Raw genomic sequence first — 27757 nt, 5'->3', positions numbered from 1 at the left:
ACTGATGTAAGACAATTGGTTTGTTCTATTGCCAAGAAGAATCGGCTCGGAAGCGTGGAGTTTAAATATAGCGACCTAGGCTTAACGGGCCGAGAATAATAGCGTGAGGTTGAGAGGTAGGAGGGGAGCGCGCAGTGGGAATAGTGTTATTGTGGGTGCATCAGCTATTTATATTGGAGGCAAGTAATTAATAACTCATCAGTTATTTTGACGGCGTGAATTGGTGTTGGTGTTAAGCAATTGTTTTGATCGTGTTGTACAACGTGATAACGCTTGTTAGATACATTTGCATGAAAATATGCCTTTTTGAATATCTATTTATATTTGTTTCCGTTTTCGCTTTGCAGTCAGTTAAACCAATTTTAGTAGTTAACATGTTTTGTTAAATGTATATGTTTTAGTTATTTGTGGCTTGAGTAATATTTCATTTGATAAAGTATTATAACTATACAATATTCAAAATAATTGTTTAAGTAGAACGTTTAACCCATTATAGTTTTTTTCGAGCTTGAGATAGAGTAAATTATTAGATTCTGTAGTATAGAATATCGGCTCCAATATAATCAGCCTCCAATCTAATCAACCAGTGTAACCTACACCATCTCCTTACAGGACCTGCATTGAAACCCAATATGATCATCTCTCAACATCGCCTTTAACACGACCACCCACCATCATAAATGTCAATATGACCACCCTTTCAGAAAATCTTCAATACGAACATTAACCAATTTAAGTTTCAATATGACTTAACATAAGCTCTAATACCATCATAACATAAATACATCTTAACATAATTTCCCATACCATCATCCATTAACATAAGTTCCAATATCATAATCCCTTGATACATGTTCCAATGTTATCATCCCTTAACATTAGCATCCATTAACTTAGGTTCCAATATCATCGTCTATTACATAATTTCCCATACCATCATCCATTAACATAAGTTCCAATATCATTATCATTTAACATAAGTTCCAATATTATCATTATTTAACTTAAGTTCCGATATCATAATCGCTTAACACAAGTTCCAATATCATTATCCCTTAACATAGGCTCCAATATCATCATCCCTTAACATAGGCTCCAATATCATCATCCATTAACCTAAGTTCCATTATCATCATCCCTTAACATTAGCTCCCATATCATTATCCATTAACATAAGTTCCAATATCACATCATCCCTTAACATTAGCTCCCATATCATTATCCATTGAACTAAGTTCCAATATCACAATCCCCTAACACAAGTTCCAATATCATTATTCCTTAACATAAGTATCCATTAACATAGGTTCTAATATCACCATCCCTTAACAAAAGTTCCATTATCATCATCCTTTAACATAGGCTCCCATATCATAATTCATTAACCTAAGTTCCATTATCATCATCCCTTAACATAAGCTCCAATATCATCATCCATTAACCTAAGTTCCATTATCATCATCCCTTAACATAGGCTCCCATATCATCATCCATTAACCTAAGTTCCATTATCATCATCCCTTAACATTAGCTCCCATATCATTATCCATTAACATAAGTTCCAATATCACATCATCCCTTAACATAGGCTCCCATATCATCATCCATTAACCTAAGTTCCATTATCATCATCCATTAACCTAAGTTCCAATATCATCATCCATTAACCTAAGTTCCATTATCATCATCCTTAACATAAGCTCCCATATCATCATCCATTAACCTAAGTTCCATTATCATCATCCCTTAACATAGGCTCCAATATCATCATCCATTAACCTAAGTTCCATTATCATCATCCCTTAACATAGGCTCCCATATCATCATCCATTAACCTAAGTTTCATTATCATCATCCCTTAACATAGGCTCCAATAACATCATCCATTAACCTAAGTTCCATTATGATCACACCTTAACCTAAGCTCCCATATCATCATCCATTAACCTAAGTTCCATTATGATCATCCCTTAACATAGGCTCCCATATCATCATCCATTAATATAAGTTCCAATATCGTAATCCCTTAACCTAAGTTCCATTATCATCATCCCTTAACATAGGCTCCCATATCATCATCCATTATCATAAGTTCCAATATCGTAATCCCTTAACCTAAGTATACATTAACATAATTCTAATATCACCATCTCTTAACATATGTTTTAAAATACTATCATGCCTTGGTTTATACCCTATAAGATGTGATGAAATTAGAGCTTATGCTCTAATTTCATCACATCTTAACATAAGCTCTGTAATCATCTCTCAATATAAGTTCTAGTATCACAATCCCGTATAGGTCAATGCCATCATCCTTTGACAGAAGCTCAAATATGATTGTTCCTCAATGAAAGCTCACTTGTTATCACTTCTTAGCACAAGCTCTAATTGTATCATCCCTTAAATGTAATCATGTAGCATTCCTAGTCCTTCCCTCTGATCATATAATCAGTAGGTGTATTGCTTATAATGTGTTTATCCCTAAACATTGTCTTTAAGCGAATCCTCCCTGTAGGACATTCAATGCAGCTGCAAATATAAAATAATATCTCTATTGGAAGAATCATAATTGTAGCGAGTGAATTACCCATGTAGGGAATAAGGATTTACCGTAGGTGGTGTGGTAAGGTGGTTTACAGCTGTTATGTTAAGCAAATTATATCATACCAAAAGCTAGTTTGAAATCTTAGCGTCGGCTGCTAGACTTTTCAAAAATTAAAACTTGATTTCTAAATAACTGGGACCCTAAACTAAAATTATGGCTTCGACATTCCCTAGTTCTCAAAATGATCTTTCTTTCAACACAAACATCATGAAAATCCGTCGAGTGGTTGATTCAGAATCGTGAAATAAAAAAACCCCTATTACGTTTTAATATTATAGATGGTCCTGACTAATGAAACAGCTGGTCTTAGTCAGTAACAAAGCTACACAGATTACACTCGTTTCACGCATATTTAGGTTGACATGCGCACCTAGGTGGCGCCCCCATCTCAGAATATATACACAAACCGATCATTTTCAGGTTATTAATCAAATTATTCTTGGGTAAACATATCAAGTGTATCCAACACAGTGCGGATATAGTGCCAAGGGAAAGTCTGATAAATTATTCATGTCCAACTGCATCGGAGTGTTTTGCCAGCTAACCACGGACCCGCTGTGTGAGGTAAACAGCTACACAAGCAGCTGAACACGGCAGTAAATACACCACGCGTCTAATTGGTGATAAATAAAAGGTATGAATCATTAGTGTTGGACCAAGAGGCTTTTGAGTCTCTTAATTTGATATGTACAAATAACTTCCCACAATCAACCCACGAATACTACGACAGAAACTGTATCCTACTAATATTATAAATGAGAAAGTTTGGATGTATGGATGTATGTTTGTGACAAGTGAACGCGAAAAATACTGGTCGGATTGGGCTGAAATTTGGCATGATGATAGCTCACATTCCCGATTAACATATAGGCATATTCTTATTTCAAAAATCCTTTCGGGCTCCGCCCCAGTGGCTCTGGAGTTTCCCATGTTAACCTTAAGAGAAATTGAATTATTGAATCTTAACAGCTGTTTCAATTAATCAAGTTGGTTCTGTTCTATGATGTTCAATAGCATTAAAGTTTCAATGATTATTAACAGGAAGCAGCACTATTATTTCTTTTACATTTATGACAACAGCTAATTTGCAACCAAAAGGTGAGTGAGCGTAGCGAACGAACTTCAACCTGGAGGCGAGTTAGCGTAGCGAACGAGCTAACCTGAAGGCAAGTGAGCGCAGCGAACGAGCTCCAACCTAAAGGTGAGTGAGCGTAGCGAACAAACTTCAACCAGTACGTGATTGAGCCATGCGAACGAGATAATCTTGAAAATTAAGAAGTTAAACGGGGCAAATCCCGCGGGTTACAGCTAGTGGATCATAAACATAAATAAATGTCGTCACTGGCCCGAATCTTATGCTAATAGCCTTACAGTATGGTTTTAAAATTGTTGACGGTTAATTTAAATAAAATTACAAACCTTTTTACTTTTGGCCAGTGACGTAAGTTATGTTTATGTTCTATACAGTGTGTGTTATAATATTCGAAAGTTTACCACAGCTCTTTTTGTGGTAAATATACATTTCTTCAGCATACTGTTATATACCTTTTTAATTGTAAAACTGTTGTCTTTCGTTTTTCAGGATGGGAGGACAGAGTTGTGTGATCTGTCAGAAGGACGCGAGTAAGCGATGTGGAGGATGTTGTCAGGTCTACTACTGCAACAAGGAACACCAGAAACTGGACTGGGCTAAACACAAACATACATGCAAACCTTTCAAGGTAAGCTTTACTACCAAGTCTTCACAATAGTAAGTGATGTGGAGGATGTTGTCAGGTCTACTACTGCAACAAGGAACACCAGAAACTGGACTGGGCTAAACACAAACATACATGCAAACCTTTCAAGGTAAGCTTCTACTACCAAGTCTTCACAATAGTAAGTGATGTGGAGGATGTTGTCAGGTCTACTACTGCAACAAGGAACACCAGAAACTGGACTGGGCTAAACACAAACATACATGCAAACCTTTCAAGGTAAGCTTCTACTACCAAGTTTTCACAATAGTAAGTGATGTGGAGGATGTTGTCAGGTCTACTACTGCAACAAGGAACACCAGAAACTGGACTGGGCTAAACACAAACATACATGCAAACCTTTCAAGGTAAGCTTCTACTACCAAGTCTTCACAATAGTAAGTGATGTGGAGGATGTTGTCAGGTCTATTACTGCAACAAGGAACACCAGAAACTGGACTGGGCTAAACACAAACATACATGCAAACCTTTCAAGGTAAGCTTCTACTACCAAGTCTTCACAATAGTAAGTGATGTGGAGGATGTTGTCAGGTCTACTACTGTAACAAGGAACACCAGAAACTGGACTGGGCTAAACACAAACATACATGCAAACCTTTCAAGGTAAGCTTCTACTACCAAGTCTTCACAATAGTAAGTGATGTGGAGGATGTTGTCAGGTCTATTACTGCAACAAAGAACACCAGAAACTGGACTGGGCTAAACACAAACATACATGCAAACCTTTCAAGGTAAGCTTCTACTACCAAGTCTTCACAATAGTAAGTGATGTGGAGGATGTTGTCAGGTCTACTACTGCAACAAGGAACACCAGAAACTGGACTGGCTAAACACAAACATACATGCAAACCTTTCAAGGTAAGCTTCTACTACCAAGTCTTCACAATAGTAAGTGATGTGGAGGATGTTGTCAGGTCTACTACTGCAACAAGGAACACCAGAAACTGGACTGGGCTAAACACAAACATACATGCAAACCTTTCAAGGTAAGCTTCTACTACCAAGTCTTCACAATAGTAAGTGATGTGGAGGATGTTGTCAGGTCTACTACTGCAACAAGGAACACCAGAAACTGGACTGGGCTAAACACAAACATACATGCAAACCTTTCAAGGTAAGCTTCTACTACCAAGTCTTCACAATAGTAAGTGATGTGGAGGATGTTGTCAGGTCTACTACTGCAACAAGGAACACCAGAAACTGGACTGGGCTAAACACAAACATACATGCAAACCTTTCAAGGTAAGCTTCTACTACCAAGTCTTCACAATAGTAAGGATGTGGAGGATGTTGTCAGGTCTATTACTGCAACAAGGAACACCAGAAACTGGACTGGGCTAAACACAAACATACATGCAAACCTTTCAAGGTAAGCTTCTACTACCAAGTCTTCACAATAGTAAGTGATGTGGAGGATGTTGTCAGGTCTACTACTGCAACAAGGAACACCAGAAACTGGACTGGGCTAAACACAAACATACATGCAAACCTTTCAAGGTAAGCTTCTACTACCAAGTCTTCACAATAGTAAGTTATGTGGAGGATGTTGTCAGGTCTACTACTGCAACAAGGAACACCAGAAACTGGACTGGGCTAAACACAAACATACATGCAAACCTTTCAAGGTAAGCTTCTACTACCAAGTCTTCACAATAGTAAGTGATGTGGAGGATGTTGTCAGGTCTACTACTGCAACAAGGAACACCAGAAACTGGACTGGGCTAAACACAAACATACATGCAAACCTTTCAAGGTAAGCTTCTACTACCAAGTCTTCACAATAGTAAGCGATGTGGAGGATGTTGTCAGGTCTACTACTGCAACAAGGAACACCAGAAACTGGACTGGGCTAAACACATACATGCAAACCTTTCAAGGTAAGCTTCTACTACCAAGTTTTCACAATAGTAAGTAATGTGGAGGATGTTGTCAGGTCTACTACTGCAACAAGGAACACCAGAAACTGGACTGGGCTAAACACAAACATACATGCAAACCTTTCAAGGTAAGCTTCTACTACCAAGTCTTCACAATAGTAAGTGATGTGGAGGATGTTGTCAGGTCTACTACTGCAACAAGGAACACCAGAAACTGGACTGGGCTAAACACAAACATACATGCAAACCTTTCAAGGTAAGCTTCTACTACCAAGTCTTCACAATAGTAAGTTATGTGGAGGATGTTGTCAGGTCTACTACTGCAACAAGGAACACCAGAAACTGGACTGGGCTAAACACAAACATACATGCAAACCTTTCAAGGTAAGCTTCTACTACCAAGTCTTCACAATAGTAAGTGATGTGGAGGATGTTGTCAGGTCTACTACTGCAACAAGGAACACCAGAAACTGGACTGGGCTAAACACAAACATACATGCAAACCTTTCAAGGTAAGCTTCTACTACCAAGTCTTCACAATAGTAAGCGATGTGGAGGATGTTGTCAGGTCTACTACTGCAACAAGGAACACCAGAAACTGGACTGGGCTAAACACATACATGCAAACCTTTCAAGGTAAGCTTCTACTACCAAGTTTTCACAATAGTAAGTAATGTGGAGGATGTTGTCAGGTCTACTACTGCAACAAGGAACACCAGAAACTGGACTGGGCTAAACACAAACATACATGCAAACCTTTCAAGGTAAGCTTCTACTACCAAGTCTTGACAATAGTAAGTGATGTGGAGGATGTTGTCAGGTCTACTACTGCAACAAGGAACACCAGAAACTGGACTGGGCTAAACACAAACATACATGCAAACCAATTAAGGTAAGCTTCTACTACCAAGTCTTCACAATAGTAAGTGATGTGGAGGATGTTGTCAGGTCTATTACTGCAACAAGGAACACCAGAAACTGGACTGGGCTAAACACAAACATACATGCAAACCTTTCTAGGTAAGCTTCTACTACCAAGTCTTGACAATAGTAAGTGATGTGGAGGATGTTGTCAGGTCTACTACTGCAACAAGGAACACCAGAAACTGGACTGGGCTAAACACAAACATACATGCAAACCTTTCTAGGTAAGCTTCTACTACCAAGTCTTGACAATAGTAAGTGATGTGGAGGATGTTGTCAGGTCTACTACTGCAACAAGGAACACCAGAAACTGGACTGGGCTAAACACAAACATAGATGCAAACCCTTCAAGGTAAGGTTCTACCTACCATTGAATAGAGGTGTATAGTCGATGGTTCTACTACCAAGTCTTCACAATAGCTAGTGATGTGTCAGGTCTACTACTGCAACAAGGAACACCAGAAAATGGACTGGGCCAAACACAAACATATCAAGGTGTGTTTAAGGCAAGCTTCTACTACCAAGTCTTCACAATAGTAAGTGATGTGGAGGATGTTGTCTGTTTGACCAGTGCACGTAGGCGTCTTATCGTATTGTGAAATGCTATACTTGTTTTATTTGTATTTCATCTTGGCAAATTTTACGACGGTTTCAACTGAAAGTTGACCAGAGGACAAGTTGTTGTTAGTAATTACATAGTTTCAATCGGAAGAACAGGTTAAAATAATATAAATAACAATATCCATAATGTATCAACAAATCACTCTTAAAAGCCGAAAGGAACCAACCGAAGCATTGCGTTCTAGGTGAAGCAGAATTATCTAAAATCTACAAGAGGGTATGTTTAATCTGATCTGATTCATATTTCAATTACCCGTTAGCAGGCGATGGATGTTTGTCTGCAGGTTTGTGAGGACCCAGTGCTGGGACGACACCTAGTAGCTACTCGGGACATTACCGCTGGGGAGGTCATCCTCAAGGAGCCTCCACTACTGCAAGGACCAAGTCAGGTGAGTCACCCAATGTCAAGTAGTCTTATAACATAAATACCCCCGCCGCAGCAAACCTGCAGACTAAGCGAATTTCAACTTGTCTGACTACATTTTTACTAAAATATTTCCATAAATAAGACATATTTATTCCCAATTTAAATTACATTAGATTTAACAAGTGCTTAGGTTTGCTGCTACGGGGAAGGTAAAAAGTGTTTTTTGACCATATGTCAATAGTATAGGATGAAATAAATAAATTTGCCAAATTTTGTCAATATATATCCATAAACAAGTAAACTACAACAGTTTTCATTTTCTCTATAAGAATAACATGGGAATTTTAAATTACACTTTTTTTTATTTTCTCCGTGACCGTTAGGCATACAACAGCGCTTCAATATACTAAAATATTTCTTTTTTTAAGCTCTACAAAATGGTTGAGAAAGAAATTGCAAAATTTTTTGTTTTTAGGGTAAAAAATGGGACAAACCCATTTTTACCCCATAAAACCCCCCATAAACCCCTGTTCCCTTGGTCCGATTATGCTGGTTCGCGAACTCGTTCAAATAAACGTAGGTTTACACGTTTGAACCAAATTTCATCAAAATCGGATAATTTTTGCTCGAGTTATCGCGCTAACGGACCCATATAAATATATATATATATATATTAATATATATATATAAATATATATATATATAAATATATATATATATATGAATTTGAACGGATGGTGTTTTTGGTCTCTGGGGACCTCAAAACGAAAAAGTAAATCGGTCCCGGGTCTAGGTCTTACCATGAGACCTACGGTAATAGCTTATTCCCTATATGGGAAATTCGCTAAAAACTTGTTTAACATACGTTTACCTACGACCGTTTTTTTTTTTTAAGTAGCCATTTCAGTTAAGTTCTTAGAATTGAACATTTTTACATAACAACATTGTTTACTTTCATAACAGCATAGTTTTACCATGTTTTACTCATAACAACACGGGTAACGGACTAATGATGTTCAAGGAGAGAGAAGAAGTAAAATTGTAATTATTCGAACTTCAACTAATCAGCTGTTCAGTCCAATTTAATTGTTGAGTGGTGCAATTTTTGTTTGGTACAATGTTTCGTTGCATCACTGTCAGTGGCAATGAGAGAATAAACGAAAACATGACCTCTCCTAGAATTTATTAGTGATTTTTAGTACCTAATTAAAACACTGTTGTAGGTAAAGTAGTATAACTCGCGTAAATAGTGTTAATGCAAACTACTATTTCTTGTGATATACAGTAACACATTCTTTCTCTTTAAAACGAATGTGATGGTACAAATCCACAAGTGTTTGTATTGTATTTCGTCACACTGCGGCAAAAACTGCAGTTATCCAAAGTCCAAGTGTATATGACGTGGCGACTAGCGCCACGTCTGGTGAAGTGCCTGCTCGCTAGGAGCATATACTTCTGGTCTGATGTGGGTCTAAGCCCTGGTAGCTCAGCTACCTGTAGACGTCAACGTCGTTCCTGGGGGTTAGTCGTTGATCTGGGGGCGGAGCTGTGGAACACCCTCGGCAACCAGGTCCCTGATTTGTTCCCACGGAGAAACATCCGCCGTCTCTTCAAGTCTCGCTCGAAGGCCGTCGACGAAGTCTCGGAGAGTTGGTACTGCCGTAGAGTCCCTGATGACGGAGTTCCTCACGTACCAGGGTGAATCTGTCGAATGTATTTGTTGACTAAAGTAGGCTAATGCTTTTAAAATCCCTAGAATGAAACGTATTCAGCATTGGCATAGGACATTGGCGATAAAATAATGTAACAATCAATATCAACCGAAATAATTTGTCATTTTTCAGATTTTGTTTTTCATATTGTTCAAATAACAATTAATTATTGTCAATTTACACAAGCTGATTGAACCGGCCTCCTTTTTAAAACGGTAAATGATTTCTCGATATACAACGAAAACTATTCAAGTAATACACGTTGTAAATAGAGTCTAGTTAGGCTTTGAAAATACAGTAATCCAAAATCAAAGTTATTCCTTGAATTACCTTACAGACGGTTATTGTTTTACTTGTAGACTATACGATTTACTTGGCACTATTGACATTGGACTATTTGCTCACCTCCCGAACAAACGTGGGGATTATAAATAGGAACATAAAACAGAACAGAAATTAACATTTCCACGAGGCGTTTGATTTGCTAAGCCAATTTAAACGTTGTAGTTATGAGGTGTAGAATTCTATTTAGTTGTCACTGGAGCTTGCCAACTGTCTTCTGCATTTAAAACTTCCGCCCACAACACTAGTTAAACACACGTTGGCAAACTCAGCTCACATACAAGTCCTTATTGTCACTGTGATTAAAGCTAATGGTTTTATTGACACGAAGCCAGAGTATTCTTTACGGCATCCCATATAGGAGTAAAACTTACAAATCAAATTAGTTTTTATTGTAAATGGACGATTCTCCAAACCAGTGTTTTACACTTTGATCCCTTGTCAGAATCAGGCCCAGGTTGATTTTACGTCCAAGGCCAAACTGAATGTTTGTACCCTCTAACCAAGATGGTTAACTAATTAGCACACCCCTGAGGGAACAGAGGAATTTCCTTTTTGCGAATCAATTTTCCAGAGCCATTGCGAACAGGTTAACCCAAAATAAAGTAGGTAATAAAATCGATTTTACAGTAGATTGTATGAACATTTTTCTAATTACTGTACTTTGATTTACATTTCTGAACTAGGTTTTTGGGAATCAGAATTCGGATTTGAGATTGTGTACCGAACCCTGACTGTATCTCGACTTGACATCCCTGAGTCAAATTATGCTCCTACTGAAGACGCTCTAGGTGAAGCACCTGGTGTGACTAGAGGATAATCCAGCCCTGGTCAGACCCATGCATGTCCTTCGTCATTGAGCTTTTCATTAATTATACCTACTGGCTAGATAACCATACATTACCGTGATAAATTGTAACTCATCAGTTAGATACAAAGCTGTCTTCTCATTACTCGTTCACTCATCTTCGCTTTGAAAACGCACCTTGATGTGTCGGCGTGGGCACGAATATCGTGGGTGAGAATATTAGCAGATATTGCGACGTAGGCCTATTAACAGTCTGGTTCTATAATCTAAATAACGTCCGAATGGCTTTGTCAATAATAGTAAACCACTTGTATATTGGTCCTGTTATTGTCTTGACAGGTGACAGGTCCCGTGTGTCTGAGTTGTCTACAGGCTGTGTCACAACACAACTCTGAGCCCTGCTCACAGTGTGGCTGGCCGTTGTGTCTCAAACCGAAATGCAGAGAGTCCAAACAACACCTGCCCGAGTGTCGGTGGACCATGGACAAGAGAAAGAATCCAGTGAGTCAATCCCAGCTACTTAGGGGGTTTTCATGCTAAGTTTGAAGAGGGTTATTTGACTGAACCTTGTTAGGAATATGTATCTGAATTGTAGAACTGTGAAGAGAGAAGAAGTGAAAGAAGAGGATGCTCTAGATAGTAGGAGAGTATCCGAGTAATTCTAGAACTGAGTTACATACCAAGCTTTGTTGTTGAACTCAAATGAGACTCATTGCTCAGTAAATTATATATTTCTGTCCAGTTGAAAAAAAGATTTAGGGAGAAAAAAAATCTTAAGAGCCAAGAGGATCGTCAAATTGTTTGAGATGAATAGGCTTCTTGTTCTTCTCGGTTATATTTTGATTGCCATTATTATTACAATGATAAGCAATATGGGTGTGCCCCTGAACACCAGGAAACATACATAAAAATGTTCAGGGGCACAGTCATATTGCTAGGGATGTATACAAATTTTTTTCAAGAAACAAACAATTACCAAGTCATACCAAACCCCAAGATTTCATAATGAATAGTCTGAAACATGTTTTAAATGTTGTAGTAGAAGTCTCAATTCAATTATTGGATCTTGCGTAGTCCAGAACATACATAATATTTTATAGACTTACTTCAGGATAAGAGTTGACAGAATAATATTGTTTTTTCTTGATTGGAAAGTCGAGTTAGTTTTAAAGATGTTATTGTGATCAGAGAAAGTAAGAATGATATGTGGTGAAAATTTGCTCAGTTTGGCAACTTTTCATCATGATTCATTTACCCTGTCCAAGAACAACAAGAACAATTTACATACATCGTTTGCTAACACGGAGTGTTGTCTTTTAGGTAAAGATCTCACAGTTCATAACTCCACACCCGAGCTACGAGTGTATCACGACCTTGCGACTGTGCTACGCCAAGCGACACAGCCCTGGACTGTGGGGCAGACTGTGCAAGCTGCAGTCGCACACGGAGGAGCGACGAGGCACACACAAGTACAAGGAAGACACCAGGACCGTCGCTCAGTTCCTCCGCAGGTTCTACAAGCTGGAGGACGAGTTTAGTGACGAGGACATCATGGATATCTGGGGAATCATACAAGTGAGTTCGACATCAGGGCTTTTTTTCTTTTCTTGTGTTTATACCAGTGACATTTTTAATTAAGTAAATTCAACGCATAACCTATGCCAACTCAATTAAGTTTTGTGGATGTGCCTGAAATCGAACCAGTCAGCATTCGCAAACAATCTGAAGAGGAGAAAGTCCTAAAACAGCCCCGAGGAATTAACACGAAATAAAAGGATAATATTAACAGTCGCACACGAAAGGATAAGATGTTGACTTGGCTTTTCCCATTTAGTTATTCACCGATGCCACAGTTAAAAATTAATTGTTCTTGACGTTGAATGCATTTTGGCAAACTGTTGGACATGTCGCCAATTCTGTAGGGGTCCTTGTTGACTTTAAGTCACTGGAACGGATTTGAGCGAATTTCCCATATAGGGAATAAGCTATTTTGTTTTAGGTCCCCAGAGGCCAAAAACACCATAGAGGCATTAGAGGTCCATTTAGAAATTCGCCAATGCTGTAGTAGGCTTGATTCGAAGTTGACTTTGCAATTTATACATGAGTTATTAAAATTGTCTTGACCATGGATACATTTCGAAAAGTTGCTGCACCTTTTACTACAGTAGTAGTTGTAGTAGGTTTCTTGACATGTCAATGAAATGTTGAATCTTTTGTACCTTTAACATTGATTTTGTTTGCCTGACCAGTTTTGTAATGGTCAGTTTGAAAATGTTTTGATTAACACGTTTCAATTTGTAGAGTTAAAGCGGATTCTATAAACAAAAAAATGTCAAAAATTCCCCAAAGTTGTATGTCTTGTAAATTGTTTTCTAAGCAGACGCACGAGTTTTAATAAATAGTCGGTTCTATTGTCAGGTCAACGGCCACGAAGTACCTCTCACCCAGCCAGCCCACGTCGCTGTCTACGACCTCTCCTCCATGTTAGAGCACAGCTGTCACCCCAACTGTGCCAAGAGTTTCGCCAGTGATGCTAGCCTCGTCCTCCGCGCCGTGGTCAAGGTGTCCGCCGGGCAACATCTCTCCATCTGCTACACAGACTGTCTTTGGGGCACGGTGAACCGACAGTACCACCTGCGGGACACAAAGTTCTTTACCTGTCAGTGCCCGAGGTGTCTCGACCCGACCGAGATGGGCACTTACTTTAGCGCCATTCTGTGCGAAAAAAGGTAGGAGACTTCACGATGGTAGATTGAAAAGCATAGATTCCTCCTAGTGAAACTGTACTTAAAGATGACGGATCGTTTATTAATGACTATAATTGGGCAGTAAAAACTTGATGACTCGAATATTTGTTTTAAAAAAGAGTTATTTTGTATGAGTCCAAAATGTAATATCGTAGCCTAAATTTTAACGACTCAAAATTTTTAAATGTGAAGTATGTAGTGATATTGACTATCAAAAGTTAAAGAAATAATTTATAAAAAAATAAAAGTCAAACCTGTGTTAAATCAAATTATAAAACATAAAAATTATTTAATTGAAGTAGAGGGCTATGTATAATGAGATACGTTGTGTATATGTGAGATAAATGGTTCATTATTATTGTTTTTATGTTTCTTTTCAATAGACATGCAACACTTCCATAATCTTACGTACAATAATCTCAAACCAACCAAACAACCAAGAATGACAACAGGCATTTATTATCAGTATTTATTTGACCTGTTGGTCGAGGTAGAGGTAGTGTTGGTGTTAGTGTTGGTGGTTGTGGTGTCCATGACGGTGGACGTCTCGGACTCGTCTATTGTCATGGAGGCTCTCGTCACTTTCGTCTCTCTCGCTGGGACCTCTTTCTCTTTCCGCCGTCTGTGTGTATGATGGACGACTGTTGGCGGGATTTTGAACGGGATGTCCTCCAATTCCGTGGTACCTAGCGCCAAGTGGGGAGCGCACTGGTCAACCATCGCCCGGATCTGCTTCAGGTCTGTCTGTTGAGAATCGCGACTGTAGCAAGAAGCAGCCACCGATGCTAGATCTCTGGTCATCTCATTACCCAAGCTCTTCTGTAACGTTGCCAGTATCGTGGGTGGTGCGTCCAACTCACCTGGTGGTTTGAGATCGTCGATGTTGGTGAGGCCAGTCAGGTAGGCGTCGTCTACTGATAACCACGGCGAGGGGGCTACAGGATCTTGATTGCGAAGTGGAGGGTCCAGAGGGTTCCCGACTCTCCTGTCCTCCCTCTCATCCAAGTCTCTCTCACTCAGCTGCAGAATGACGACGCAGTTGCAACTCACTGCTAGCAGCTCCATCCGGGTCCATGACGACTCGACACAAGATGTAGTCGCATCGCTACGCTCGGTGGCGTTGGTGAATCTTGTGTCAGTTCTAGTTTCATGACGACCAGAACCTTGACCAATACTGGCCAACGTTGGAAGCCTATAAAGACCGGACGTCGTAGTTTTAACACTTTCCATATCTTGCTTACTATTTGAGGTATTTGCTGTATGAGTACTCGACAGACCGTTGCTGTTGTCACTTTTTGAGTCCAACTTCTCCAGCCAACGGGAGTCAGATGTGCTTGTACTACTCTCTAATCCACTAGAACTAGCAGTCGTCACGGTGCGGGGAGAAAACACGAACTCAGTCGAAGATTTCCTCGGCATAACAAAAGGTGGCTTACACGTCACCGGACCGGGATAAAAAGATTGCACCCCGAACTCTGGGGTTCTCGCCAAAGCTCCGTGAACGGGGAAAAGAAGGGGAAGCGATTGCATGCACGTGTGTTTTACCAGGTCCCAGACTTTAACAACTGTATCTTTGCTAATGCTTATAAGTACGCTTAGATGTCTAAGGATACGAACGTCTACGATACAAGTCTTGTGGCCAAACAAAGACGCGACCGGTTTCTTTGGGATTATGGGGTTCCACAGTCTAACGACGCTGTCTTTTCCTCCTGTGGCCAAGAGCCTCAGCGAGCGATCTAGATGGAAACATCTCACTCCTCGAGTTATCTTGAACACGTAAGGAGCCCGCCGACCGACGATGTAACGGATGATCACTGTGGTGCTCGGGTCGTTACTGCAGCTGACGACGGTGTTGTTGTCGCTAAAGTATTCCACTCTGTGGATCTCGTCTTTGTGGATTCCTTGATCCATGGTGATCGTCACCCACGCTTTCTGTGAGCTCAGTTCTTTCCAGAAGTACTCGTCAAAAGAATCGTTGCTCGTTCGTTTAAACAGAGCGTATTGTGGCTGATGGAAGTAGACAGTGGCGATGGATCCCTGGTCGTCCCCCACTAGCAGCATGGACACGCTGTCTGCTACCCCCGGTGTGTAGTGCAGGCAGGTAGGTGTGTTGGGGAGGCCTGAGATGCGGTAGACAGGCACACACACCAGTCCAGACATAGAGTAGAAGTGTAGACTCCGGTCACTCGCTGCCACTAGGAGTGTGGCGGCGTCAGTCATGTGCACCGCGTCAACAACCCACGTCGTCCTTCGTACCTCTCCTCCGGCTGTCGTAGCTATCTGGGTACTCAGTCTCACCTCGTATTGCTCCAACAGACTCATGTTCCAGTCGTATATCCCCACCTTGCCGTACTTGGACACGACCACGTAGCAGAACGACTTGGCCGTCTCCACCACCACCACTCTTACTATCGTCTCCCTCCTGCAGTGAGACATTGCGTGGAGACTACAGAACGACTCCTTAACAATGTCTCCAGGCCGTGACTTTGTCTTTTCCGACATAAAGTCCATCAGTTCATCCAGTAGCTGCTCCCACCAGAGGTATCCCGTGTGTTCCTCCGCGTTATCCTTCACCAGAAGCTCGAACAAATCTTCAGCAGCATCATTGTACTGCGAGGTGGCCATTACACTTTCTATCGCTGATAGAAACTCATCTTTGTTCAATTTGAATCCACAAAAACGAGGGTGCGCACTTCCTTTTGGCTCTTTGATCTTTTCGTCGACCTTTTTCTCGTAAAAGTGTGCTCTCAAGGCGGTCAACTCTTCACTGTTGAGGTTGTCTAGTAACTCAGTTACATCTGGTACGTGTGATTTACGGAATAAAGAGGGTGAACTAACGAGACCTACTATGTTGCGTGTTGAGGCCTGTATCTCTTGTTCTAGTCGAGTTTCAGCTTTTTGGTCGATTGATGCTATATCTTCAGTAGCGTCTGTCACGTCTGTATCTCCCATTTTATTATTGTTGGCCTTGCCACTGAAATATAAATATTTCTAAGGTTTTAACTTAGATGAACCACTAACAAAGTGTTAGCAACCATGTAAAATTCTAAACTTCAATCCAATGTAGTACACAAACATAAATAATTTATGTTTGTTCACTACATTATTCTCATTTTATGGTTGGAATCGTACACATGTTTATAATCAGATGTTCCAAAACTTGCAGGTTTCGGTAAAAAAAATTGAATCGCTACTTTATGTACCACCAAATAACTTTGAAACAGTTTTTGTGTTTTATAATAAGAGTCAAAGGATAATTAATTACCCTGTTATTAAATGATCCTGCCACTTTAAAATAACCTTTATATAACAGGAGTTAACTACATTCAACCCTTGTGTTATAGTGACTGCTCGGGTACTATGCTACCAGCCAGTCTGTGTTCCTTGGTGGAGGCTACTCCTTGGACCTGCGACTCGTGCGGTCATGTCGTATACGACTCCCAGGTCGAGGCTACACTACAACAGGTTCGTACAAATATTATTGACTCTGAATAGTAAAAGTAGCCTTTTCATCTAAGGTGAACGATACAAATAACTTACAAAAGTGTTTAAAAAACATCCTATGCTTATACAAATTTTCAAAATACAAGTAAACGAGCTTCAAAAGGAGACAAAACAGAGGTATTCATATTCGTGTTATCTGTTGCATTCTTGTTGCAATGTAGGCTGGCCAGGAACTTGCCACTCTGCAGTCCAAGAACCTCACAGAGTCGACCAAGTTCCTGGAGAAATGGAGGTCCAAGTTTCACCAGAACCACTTCTACCTGACCGAGGTGAGGCTGGCGATCGCTGAGAGGATGGGTCAAGAGTCCCCGCAGGGTATACGAGGTTTGTCTCCAGAATGCCTCCAGTACAAGGTCAACCTTACCAGGGACTTGCTGGAGCTGCTGTCTCTCATAGCACCAGGTGAAACATTTGCTCGTTTAACTGTAAGTTTTAGAAACTTGTATTTTCAACTAGGACGAATACTTCAGGGATGGTGGAAGGAACGTCTGGACAGCGGCATGGTGCTGGCTTAATCAGAAGATCGCTAAGGAATGGCTGTAGACGTTCTATTGGTTTGAAACTGAGCCCAGTTATTATTGGTCACTGAAATAACAAGAACTCAAATAAACTCAATATGAGTTACAATATGAGTCAGGGACCTGAGAAGGCTTTGGTGTCCGAATTATTGCAATAACATTTACTTGGGAGCAAATGCTATGCTGGGTTGCCTATTAGTCGTCATAAAATCTGACCAAGGTTAGGATAGTTCCCTTACGAAAAAGTATAAAAACGATATTAGTGACAAAACACATAGGCAAAATAAAAACATGTTCTGTTCAAAGAACACTAGTGTACCTGTTGCTCGGATTCGAGCAATTGCGAAACATTACAGGCGTTATTTTAAAACGAACAACAGTCATAATTTCCGATGACTCTATAAGAGTCGACTCAAAGATTATGGAAATACTCAAGATGTACACAACAGTTAGATATAATCAAAATGTTTTGTAAATATCTTATCTTTTTTCAAAAGCTGCCCTTGTTTTTTTAGTGTTTTCTACAAAATGTTTCCCACTCATAGCCGCATTAGGTTGTCTATAATAACGATTATAAATTAAAAAAAAAACATTATTACTATTTCTTCTACTGTACTTGGTTGTGTTCTATGACTTTCCTGTTTCCATTGTTTACAAATCGGCTCTTTCAATTATTGCTCAAGAAATGTAGCACAGTGTTCAGTTTTATTTTTTGTATATCAAATTGTCCAGGATTTCTCGCTTTTTCTTTTGATAACTCATCTACAGACTAAGACCTTTCTTTAGAGACCACTACCAAGTTTCTACACCCAGCCGTTCTATGACAAAAGACAGTTTTTCCTTCATATTGATGTTATTTGGTCCAGGATCACTTCTTGAATATTAAAATGGTATAATATTACCTGTTTCCGTCTGTGATCCTATATTTGTTGTATAGAGCAACCGGTTTCAAGGCTATAACCTCATCTTCAGGCTCTTGTCGTCACTCTTGCGAGATCGTCGAGTTTCATAAACACACAAAAACACTAACATTGAAATAAATAAACACGAGACATTGACAGACGAAGACGATTAACATAAATTCGGGAACTAGTTCCACACACGACGCGGCACGGGCAAACGTTTTGTCATGACTCAAAGAGTCGGCACGGGCAAACGTTTTGTCATGACTCAAAGAGTCGGCACGGGCAAACGTTTTGTCATGACTCAAAGAGTCATGACAAAACGTTTGCCCGTGCCGCGTTTTGTGTGGAACTAGTTCCCGAATTTATGTTAATCGTCTTCGTCTGTCAATGTCTCGTGTTTATTTATTTCAATGTTGGTGTTTTTGTGTGTTTATGAAACTCGACGATCTCGCAAGAGTGACGACAAGAGCCTGAAGATGAGGTTATAGCCTTGAAACCGGTTGCTCTATACAACAAATATAGGATCACAGACGGAAACAGGTAATATTATACCATTTTAACAGTTTTTCCTCCATAAGAATAACATGGGATGGGAATTTAAAGGCCACTGGGGCAGAGCCCCAAGGGAATTTACCACGTTTCTCTGTTGATGGCTCATCTACAGGCCAAGACCTTTCTTTAGAGACCCCTACCGAGTTTCTACACCCAGCCGTTCTCTCAAATTAGCTGTCACAAAGAAAAACAGTTTCAAATTAATATATAGATTGTTGAATAACAATGTCTTCCTGCATACAATTTACTGGCCATGAATGCGTGTAAACAGGCTTCTTTGTGGTGTAAATAAACTATGCAGTTCGGCGATAGTCCCACATGGTCCAATGATTTGAGAGCAGAGCCACAACTTGCGCAGCAGCGTTGACTATTGGATCCTGACGATCTAGTCAAAGGTAGCAGCTTGTAAACTTGTTGTGAGACTCGTAGTCTTGTTATGCAATTGCGATTTAAGCTCAGCATGTGTTTGTCCCTCAGGCGAGACCAGAGTGTTGGGGATGCTCAATTTCGGCCTCCACGCATGTTTAGCTGAGCGTGCTCGTCGCGACCACCTTCAAGGCCACGACCAGTTCTACTCGGCTCTCATGGTTAGTGAATTCTAACCCTTCCATAACAATTGCCAACTTAATAGACACTTATAGCAATTTCTTTTAGTTTAAACAGTCTATTAATATATGCTTACTCTGATTGCAATTAAAATCCGAGAATGGTATTTGACCTAAAAAGTAATACCTCCACTTCTTTCGGTCCTCTGCATCTTCAAGAGCTCTCAACAATATCAATATTTTGGTTACTTTATATTTCCACAATTTTTGTAGGTGTTGAGAGGGGTTTACTTAATCCAAAAATTGTCCTTCCAAATTGGTTTTATCATTGATTCGTCTCCACTTCTAATTATATACCTGGTCTTTTGCTTCAACGACCACGTATGATGCCGATTAGTACAGACTGATTAATTTCATTTTATTTTAAAACTTTAAAGGGATTTAATCAGCATACAGGAACTATTTACAGTACAAAATAGAGTATAAAATAGTTTTCTTAAAATATATGCAATACGATATGTTTTTTTACGTCTTTTTGTTCAACAGGAATCTCTCGAGTGTCTGGACAAGACGATATTTTTCTTAGCGGTGGAGCCAGAGGTTTTGCCTGAAGGGAAATTGTTGCTGCAGGCAAAACAGAATAAAGCAGAACTACTAAATACGCTACAAAACATCCAAATGTGCGCTAGTATGGCATCTCCCATGTGACAGTAAACTATGAAACAAACTGGCAAACATCAAATTAGGCATTGTTTACCAGTTGCTCTGTTTCCATATGCAGGGTAAACTGTGGAATATTCACCAATCTTTGACCATCACTCGAAAACAAACTGCAGATCACCTAGCTGTACGACATGGGCCACTCATTCTGTGACAATCACTCAAGAACAAACTGCAGGTCATCCAGCTGTACGACATATGCCACTCATTATGTGACAATCACTCGAGAACAATCTGCAGATCACCCAGCTGTACGACATGGGCCACTCATTATGTGACAATCACTCGAGAACAAACTGCAGGTCATCCAGCTGTACGACATATGCCACTCATTCTGTGACAATCACTCAAGAACAAACTGCAGGTCATCCAGCTGTACGACATGGGCCACTCATTCTGTGACAATCACTCGAGAACAAACTGCAGATCATCCAGCTGTACGACATGGGCCACTCATTATGTGACAATCACTCGAGAACAAACTGCAGGTCATCCAGCTGTACGACATGGGCCACTCATTATGTGACAATCACTCGAGAACAAACTGCAGGTCATCCAGCTGTACGACATGGGCCACTCATTATGTGACAATCACTCGAGAACAAACTGCAGATCACCCAGCTGTATGACATATGCCACTCATTCTGTGACAATCACTCATGAACAAACTGCAGGTCATCCAGCTGTACGACATGGGCCACTCATTATGTGACAATCACTCGAGAACAAACTGCAGATCACCTAGCTGTACGACATATGCCACTCATTCTGTGACAATCACTCAAGAACAAACTGCAGGTCATCCAGCTGTACGACATGGGCCACTCATTCTGTGACAATCACTCGAGAACAAACTGCAGGTCATCCAGCTGTACGACATGGGCCACTCATTATGTGACAATCACTCGAGAACAAACTGCAGATCACCCAGCTGTACGACATATGCCACTCATTATGTGACAATCACTCGAGAACAATCTGCAGATCACCCAGCTGTACGACATGCCACTCATTATGTGACAATCATTCGAGAACAAACTGCAGATCACCCAGCTGTACGACATGGGCCACTCATTATGTGACAATCACTCGAGAACAAACTGCAGATCACCCAGCTGTACGACATGGGCCACTCATTATGTGACAATCACTCGAGAACAAACTGCAGATCATCCAGCTGTACGACGTGGGCCACTCATTATCTGACAATCACTCGAGATCAATCTGCAGATCACCCAGCTGTACGACATGCCACTCATTATGTGACAATCATTCGAGAACAAACTGCAGATCACCCAGCTGTACGACATGGGCCACTCACTATGTCACAATAACTAGAGAACAAACTGCAGATCGCCCAGATGTTAGATCATCTTCTGTAGTTGTTAACAGCTTTTAAAGAGCACTTATTTCCTTTAACAGATTTTCCGTCTGTGAAAAATTTTAATTTTTTGTCATCAATTTAAGGCAAACTATAGATACCAGTATTCCTTTTTAGTGTAGACGGTAAGATATTTTTTTTTAAGTGTATGTTTTTTTTAATACATCCCATTCATCTTTTCGGTACCATTATTTGTATTTTTTGTTAGAATACAATGTTTATACAAGGTGCATAGGTTGGGATATATTCGATTCCTTGGGTCAAAATAAAGAGAAAATCAAGAAAAACATTTTTCCAAAATCCAGATAACCAGATATTCACCATTTTGTACTTTTTACATACACATTTTTATCTTTGGTTTTTTTCAACCGATCTTTATGAAACTTGTTATGTATGTTAAGGTAGAAGAGACCCATGTAAGAAAAAAAATTCCTTTTTATTCGACCCAAAATTTTAAAATGGCGGCCATTTTAAATTTATTTCCTATCAAACTTTCCCAAGTGCAAAACGATCGAGTAAGAAATAGCTGAAATATTACGATTTTTAGTAGTAAAATGTTTAAGGCAGAAAAGCTCAGGTTTGCCCCAATTTACAACTAAAAATCGTATTATTTCAACTATTTCTTAATTGATCTTTTTGCACTTGGAAATTAAAAATGCTATATACAAGTGTTCTTGGAATTTTTTCATAAAATGAGCCTTTTTTGGTCGTTTAAGTTTAAAAAACTAAAATGGCCGCCATTTTAAAAATTTAAGTTGAATTAAGATAAATTTTTTTATAACATGGGTCTCTTTTACACTAACATACATACCAAGTTTCATAAAGATCGGTGAAAAAATCCAAAGATACAATTTTTTATGTAAAAAATAAAAATTGCGGATATCTGGTTAACGAAGTGATTTTGGGGAAAATGTCATTCTTGATTTTATCTTTATTTTTACCCAAGGAAACACGTGAATTATATCCCCACCTTTTTTGAACACCCTGTATACGTTTTTTTCATACCTTATCCATCCTTTTTATTTATTTAAAGAAAAATCAAGTAAGGGAGCTACAACCTAATACTAGTACTTAGATTAATACACAACACTTTAAACTTAAATATTCATAGGCAATAGCCCCTTCACATGGTACTATAGGCAATATGGGCACAGCATTCATTTTGCGTTACAGATGCTGTATTGCATGCACAAATTGGTTATAACCGCATTATGTTTTATACTAATGGCACGTTCCTAATTACTTTTCATGAGAATTCTGCTTTCATATGGTGTGGTATTGTAATTTTTAACTAAAATAAATAAAACGAACTCAATAACATAAGATATTATTATCTCATTTATTTATTTTATTTTAGAAAAGAGGGTCTTTAATCTGTTAGAAGCCTATCGATTCAAAAAAACTTATACTTCGACTTTTGTGTATTTCGTAATACCGGTAATACGCAAACTCCTCCAAGACGGCTGGAGCAATCATTTTCTAAGGACAAAATTTCAATTTAATCCTTATGGGAGCAGTATTTGACACAAAAACAAAGGCATTAGATCAGCTGTTGACTTAAAGGAATGGTTGTAACAGTTATCAAAGATATAAGAACAGAAACTGTATGGATCATAAACATAAACAACTGATGTCACTAGTTCGAACCATGGTTCGAACCAATAATGAGATAAACATATGGTTTGGATGTTTTTTGACAAATACAATTTACTAGCTGTTGTACCCGTGCTTTGCAACGGGAAGAGGACCTGAAATCGAAACATTTTGATCTTTACATCTGTTGTATAAAATATACACATCTGCTAACGCTTTTACAAACAAAATTCAACCCTAATGGTCTTTGTGTCTGTGCGGAAAGGGGCCAGGTTTCTGCACTGTCAGAAAGGGACCAGGTTTCTGCACTGTCAGAAAGGGACCAGGTTTCTGCACTGTACGTAACAACAGGCCTAATGAGAGTTTTGTACAGCTTCATCTTTGTCTTGCGGGGCATCAGCTTGGATTTCAGGATCTTAAGGTTAGCAAAATATGCTCTGTTACCAGCGATGATTCAGTTTGTGATTTCTTGCGCAACAGTGTTTTTGCTATTCAACTCTGCCCCAAGGTAAATAAACCTATCCACACCCTTAACACATTTTTGTTATATATATTTAGTGCTTATTAGTTAATTTACACATGAAATTGAGCATTTAAGATGGCAGACTAAACTAATGATTATCAAAACATCAAGATCAAGGACGAATAAAATTTAATAGTAATACGGTATATGTTTCATTGCATCTATGATTTTACTGTACAAAATATCAACGAACAACATAATATACAAACCAGTTCTTTTATTTAGTCCCATAATCCTTTTTCATTACATTTTCACACTTACCATTGAGTAAACACAGTAACAGACATAATTGATTTTAGAAACAAAAGAACACTGTGTACAGCTAAGTTTTATGATATTTTCCTTAGTTTGATTTAATCATTGGTGTAGCAAAACACAATTACTAAATTTACCTAAATAAAAAAATATGTGAAGTGTAATTTATGTTAAGTTTATCCAACACATGTTAAGCAGTTAGTAATTATAAAAAAATGCCTCCAAATTCATACAAACCATCTAAACATTGTAATTTTCATAATGTTTCCATGAAAACATACCAATAACATTATTTTCATAACTACGCTTTAAAAAATCCAAAGCAGAGCCGGAGTTGATACAGCAACGGTTATAGAATATTTTTTTCTATAATCATTGACATAGTTTTAGAATAAATAATCCATGATAAAAGCATAGATAAAACGTTGGTTAGTCTATGATAAAAGGTTGGATTAAAAAACCTACCTCATAGTTATGGAAAATATTATATTTAATCTCTTTGTATCAGCTGTCTGAAATTGTGAAATATGCAATTTAACAGTTCTTCTTGTTTACATTGAAATGTCAAAGCAAATGTAAACAAACATTATTAGTGTTCTCATCGCAGCCATGGAGACAAATCAATATTTACTTTTAAAATCCTCACCTCAGAACTTTTAAAGCCAAAGGGGCAAGGCCCACGGTCAGTATCAAAGTGTGAATAGTCCTATAATGGTCCTTGGTATGGTAGCTATATTTTTGTAAAAGTTTAGCCCAGTTGGTTCAGTAGTTTGTGCACCTATTAGTAATACACATACAGACAGACACCATTAGATTTGTATATACTAGTATAGATTAACTAAGTGGTACGGTTGAGTTTTGAATCTATAATTGATAACCGATTGTGACTGCTTTCAACAGAGGATTTAAAGGACCATTTGACCATAGGAAAAGTCAGTACGTCTGTGCTGTTAGGTGGTTTGAGCTTATACCTAGTTCATCTTAGTTATAAGTCAGTAGTTTATCTTCTATAATTATGACCAAGCAGTGTTACAGCATAAATCGACCAACATAGTATTTTAAAAAATAATCCGGTTTTCTATACAATATCACACAACAAATGTTTTACCGAATATTTACACGATTCGCTTTGTAAACCAACACATTGTACACGGACAGAAGCATTGTTTCAAAATTGACACGGGAAATAATGTGGTTCCGTATATCACTTGAGAGCTCTTCCCTAACTGTTGGCCATATTTACTCTAAACCCCGCTGCTGCTATTTACAAGTCTTTTTTATAAATATTAGTCATTATACTTTAGTTTCAGCGAATTTTCCATATAGGGAATAAGGTATTACCGTAGGTTTCACCGTAGGACTTCACCCGGGACCGATTAACTTCTCGGTTTGATGTCCCCATAGACCCCCTGGGTTTCATGGGGTAAATATTGATGGTTTCAATTGTGATCCCCAAAACTAAACTTATAGAGCTAAGAATCATATTTTGTTTAGTATATTGTACGCCCTAAAGTTACAGTGTAGATAAAAAAAACTATCATACGGCAAAAACAGACGTTTTAAATGCATGCGTTGCGGATCTAGAGAGCAAGATCGATAGTCTAGAGTAGCATTGAGTAAAATGCGTTCTAGCCCCTAGGGAGTAAAAATCAGCTGTTGTCAACTCAGTTGTAAATTTCGAGTGTACACAATTGCATGTATCGATTGCTTAATCGAATGTAGTTAATTATTGTTGCCTTATTGTAAATAGTTCGATATATCGATGGTATAATGTACACTAACACAGTCGTAATAAACGAAACGATAGAATCACTTACTAAACAGCTGCTTGTTTCCAATAGTAAATAACATTAAAAACAAGTTAGAAGTAGTTTTGAGAGGTTATCTTTAAATGAACACTATTTAGTTTTGTAAAATAGTTTGTTCAAATAATGGTGCACTATAAAAAATTAGTTCATCACAAGGGCAAAAGTGTCTTTTCAACCCTCACTCATTTTTCGACCTCGGTGGGGCTTCGAGCTCGGGTCGAAAAGAGTTACTTTATGCCCTAGTGATGAAATATACTGTTAGGCGAGCATTATAACCAAGCAGCTACCCAGCCATATAAATACGAACTAATGAACAAGGCCTTTATCTAACTTGTGTGTACTATTGATTAGAAAATGTTATTTAATAACTTTATGAGTAAATTAAAAATAGGTTTATCAAGAAAAAATTAAATTTCCAGTGTTTTAAAGATGAAAAGTCTTCCACGCTTGGGTCAGAAAGTTTAAACAATCAGTTGAATTTCACCTGAAGATGTTGAAGTTGCAAATTACACTAAACTTTATTATTGGATTCCACAAAATGTCAAACTTTCATTATAAGATCTTCTTTTGTGGATCATCAAATAATACAACACATATAATTTTATTCAATGATACTAAATAAAAGCTGAATCATCATACAAATATTTTTCATCGATTAACAAACAAGCTAAGTTAACATTCAAGTTTAATTAAATTAGTATGAAAGGATTAAATTCATAGATTTCTCTCGCCTGAGGGTTTTGCCACTTTACCTTTTAATCACATTCCAACGTTTTATTAGTTTTCTGACTGCCAAGTTTTCACTTTTTGTGTAAACAAAATTTCACAAGCTTTAGCTTCAATCCAATTTTAAACTGTGAAAACTATTTGTGTCAATTTCTTAACTTTTTTTACTTCAATAAAATTTTAATTTGCTATGAATCTCAAACTTCTTTAGGCTTAACCGCTTCAGTACACCGAAAACTCCCACGTTTAATGGGTCACCTTGTAATAAACAACCTACAGAAGGCTGTTGTATGTGATTTTGATGCTTATTCGTTAAGATTATGTAGTAAAGATCAGGGTAGCTTAGTGGTTATAGCGCTCGCCAAGTATCTTAAAGGTCACTTGGTTGATTCTAAGAAAGGTCAGCTCAGGACCCAGCTGTTTTAAATGGGCCAATGAAAATGGTCTTGGCCTGAATCCTTAGCAATAACAAAATATATAGAAATTATAGTGATTGAGGCTACTATTTTAATATTCCAACACATTATTAATAAGACTAAATAAGAATGCATTTGATTTTTCCAACGACTAGTTTTGACATTAATGCCACCATGTCACCTAATGGAACAACTCACTATCGTAATCATTTCATGTTTTAATTGAATAGAGCTTATTTTGATTAGTTCGAAATCATTCCCCGGCTACGACTCCGAAGTAACAAGACAAACTCAAGATAGTCCCGAATTTTACGGACGTTACATTATCATGAAGCCCTTAAATTAAAAAAATACTCGATGCAAGTTTGATGGTTAACAGATAATAGGTGGCTCTTTTAAATGCCAAAAATAGAGCATAAATGAAAGCGGACCAAATCCCTTAATTTGTTGTTGATATACCAAACATTGAAAACTCTGTTGCAACCAACTAACGCTTTAATCCTAAGCTAACAGATTTCCACTATTTGCATCGGTCTCTTACGGTATTT

At 38.5% G+C, this 27757-nt stretch overlaps 2 protein-coding genes across 3 annotated transcripts in view; both read left to right on the top strand.

Annotated features, from left to right (window-relative positions):
• The first annotated feature begins 116 nt into the window (after nucleotides 1–116).
• Nucleotides 117–22045, top strand: LOC128990825 (SET domain-containing protein SmydA-8-like). Of its 2 annotated transcripts, none has more exons than XM_054413432.1 (10): nucleotides 117–179; nucleotides 4191–4329; nucleotides 8072–8176; nucleotides 11356–11517; nucleotides 12337–12591; nucleotides 13435–13745; nucleotides 17108–17228; nucleotides 17429–17669; nucleotides 19720–19829; nucleotides 20334–22045. In XM_054413432.1, exons 2-10 carry the CDS (start codon nucleotides 4192–4194, stop codon nucleotides 20493–20495), a joined length of 1605 nt encoding a protein of 534 aa, XP_054269407.1. In that variant the 5' UTR covers nucleotides 117–179; nucleotide 4191; the 3' UTR covers nucleotides 20496–22045. The 2 variants fall into 2 exon arrangements, with proteins under 2 accessions (XP_054269407.1, XP_054269408.1); XM_054413433.1 differs by lacking the exon at nucleotides 117–179 and adding an exon at nucleotides 3072–3172.
• Nucleotides 22046–23756: 1711 nt separating this feature from the next.
• The window catches only part of LOC128990679 (atrial natriuretic peptide-converting enzyme-like), a 39924-nt gene continuing 35923 nt past the window's right edge, over nucleotides 23757–27757 (top strand). The window contains exon 1 of the mRNA XM_054413187.1: nucleotides 23757–23902. Coding sequence (XP_054269162.1) covers nucleotides 23838–23902 — 65 coding nt within the window. The 5' untranslated portion in view covers nucleotides 23757–23837. The remainder of the gene's footprint in view (nucleotides 23903–27757) is intronic.

The sequence above is a fragment of the Macrosteles quadrilineatus genome, unplaced genomic scaffold, assembly GCF_028750875.1.
Source record: "Macrosteles quadrilineatus isolate MER2022 unplaced genomic scaffold, UCM_ALF_1.0 Scaffold_3__2_contigs__length_128488019, whole genome shotgun sequence".
In the NCBI taxonomy this organism is placed as follows: domain Eukaryota; kingdom Metazoa; phylum Arthropoda; class Insecta; order Hemiptera; family Cicadellidae; genus Macrosteles; species Macrosteles quadrilineatus.
This window is presented reverse-complemented; position numbering and strand designations above follow the sequence as displayed.

Excerpts from the sequence above, each read along its gene's own strand:
- LOC128990825 (XM_054413432.1), top strand. The coding sequence starts at position 4,192 with ATGGGAGGACAGAGTTGTGTGATCTGTCAGAAGGACGCGAGTAAGCGA. Across the intron at positions 13,746-17,107 it reads GCCATTCTGTGCGAAAAAAG|TGACTGCTCGGGTACTATGC; the intron begins GTAGGAGACTTC and ends CTTGTGTTATAG. Across the intron at positions 17,229-17,428 it reads TCGAGGCTACACTACAACAG|GCTGGCCAGGAACTTGCCAC; the intron begins GTTCGTACAAAT and ends GTTGCAATGTAG.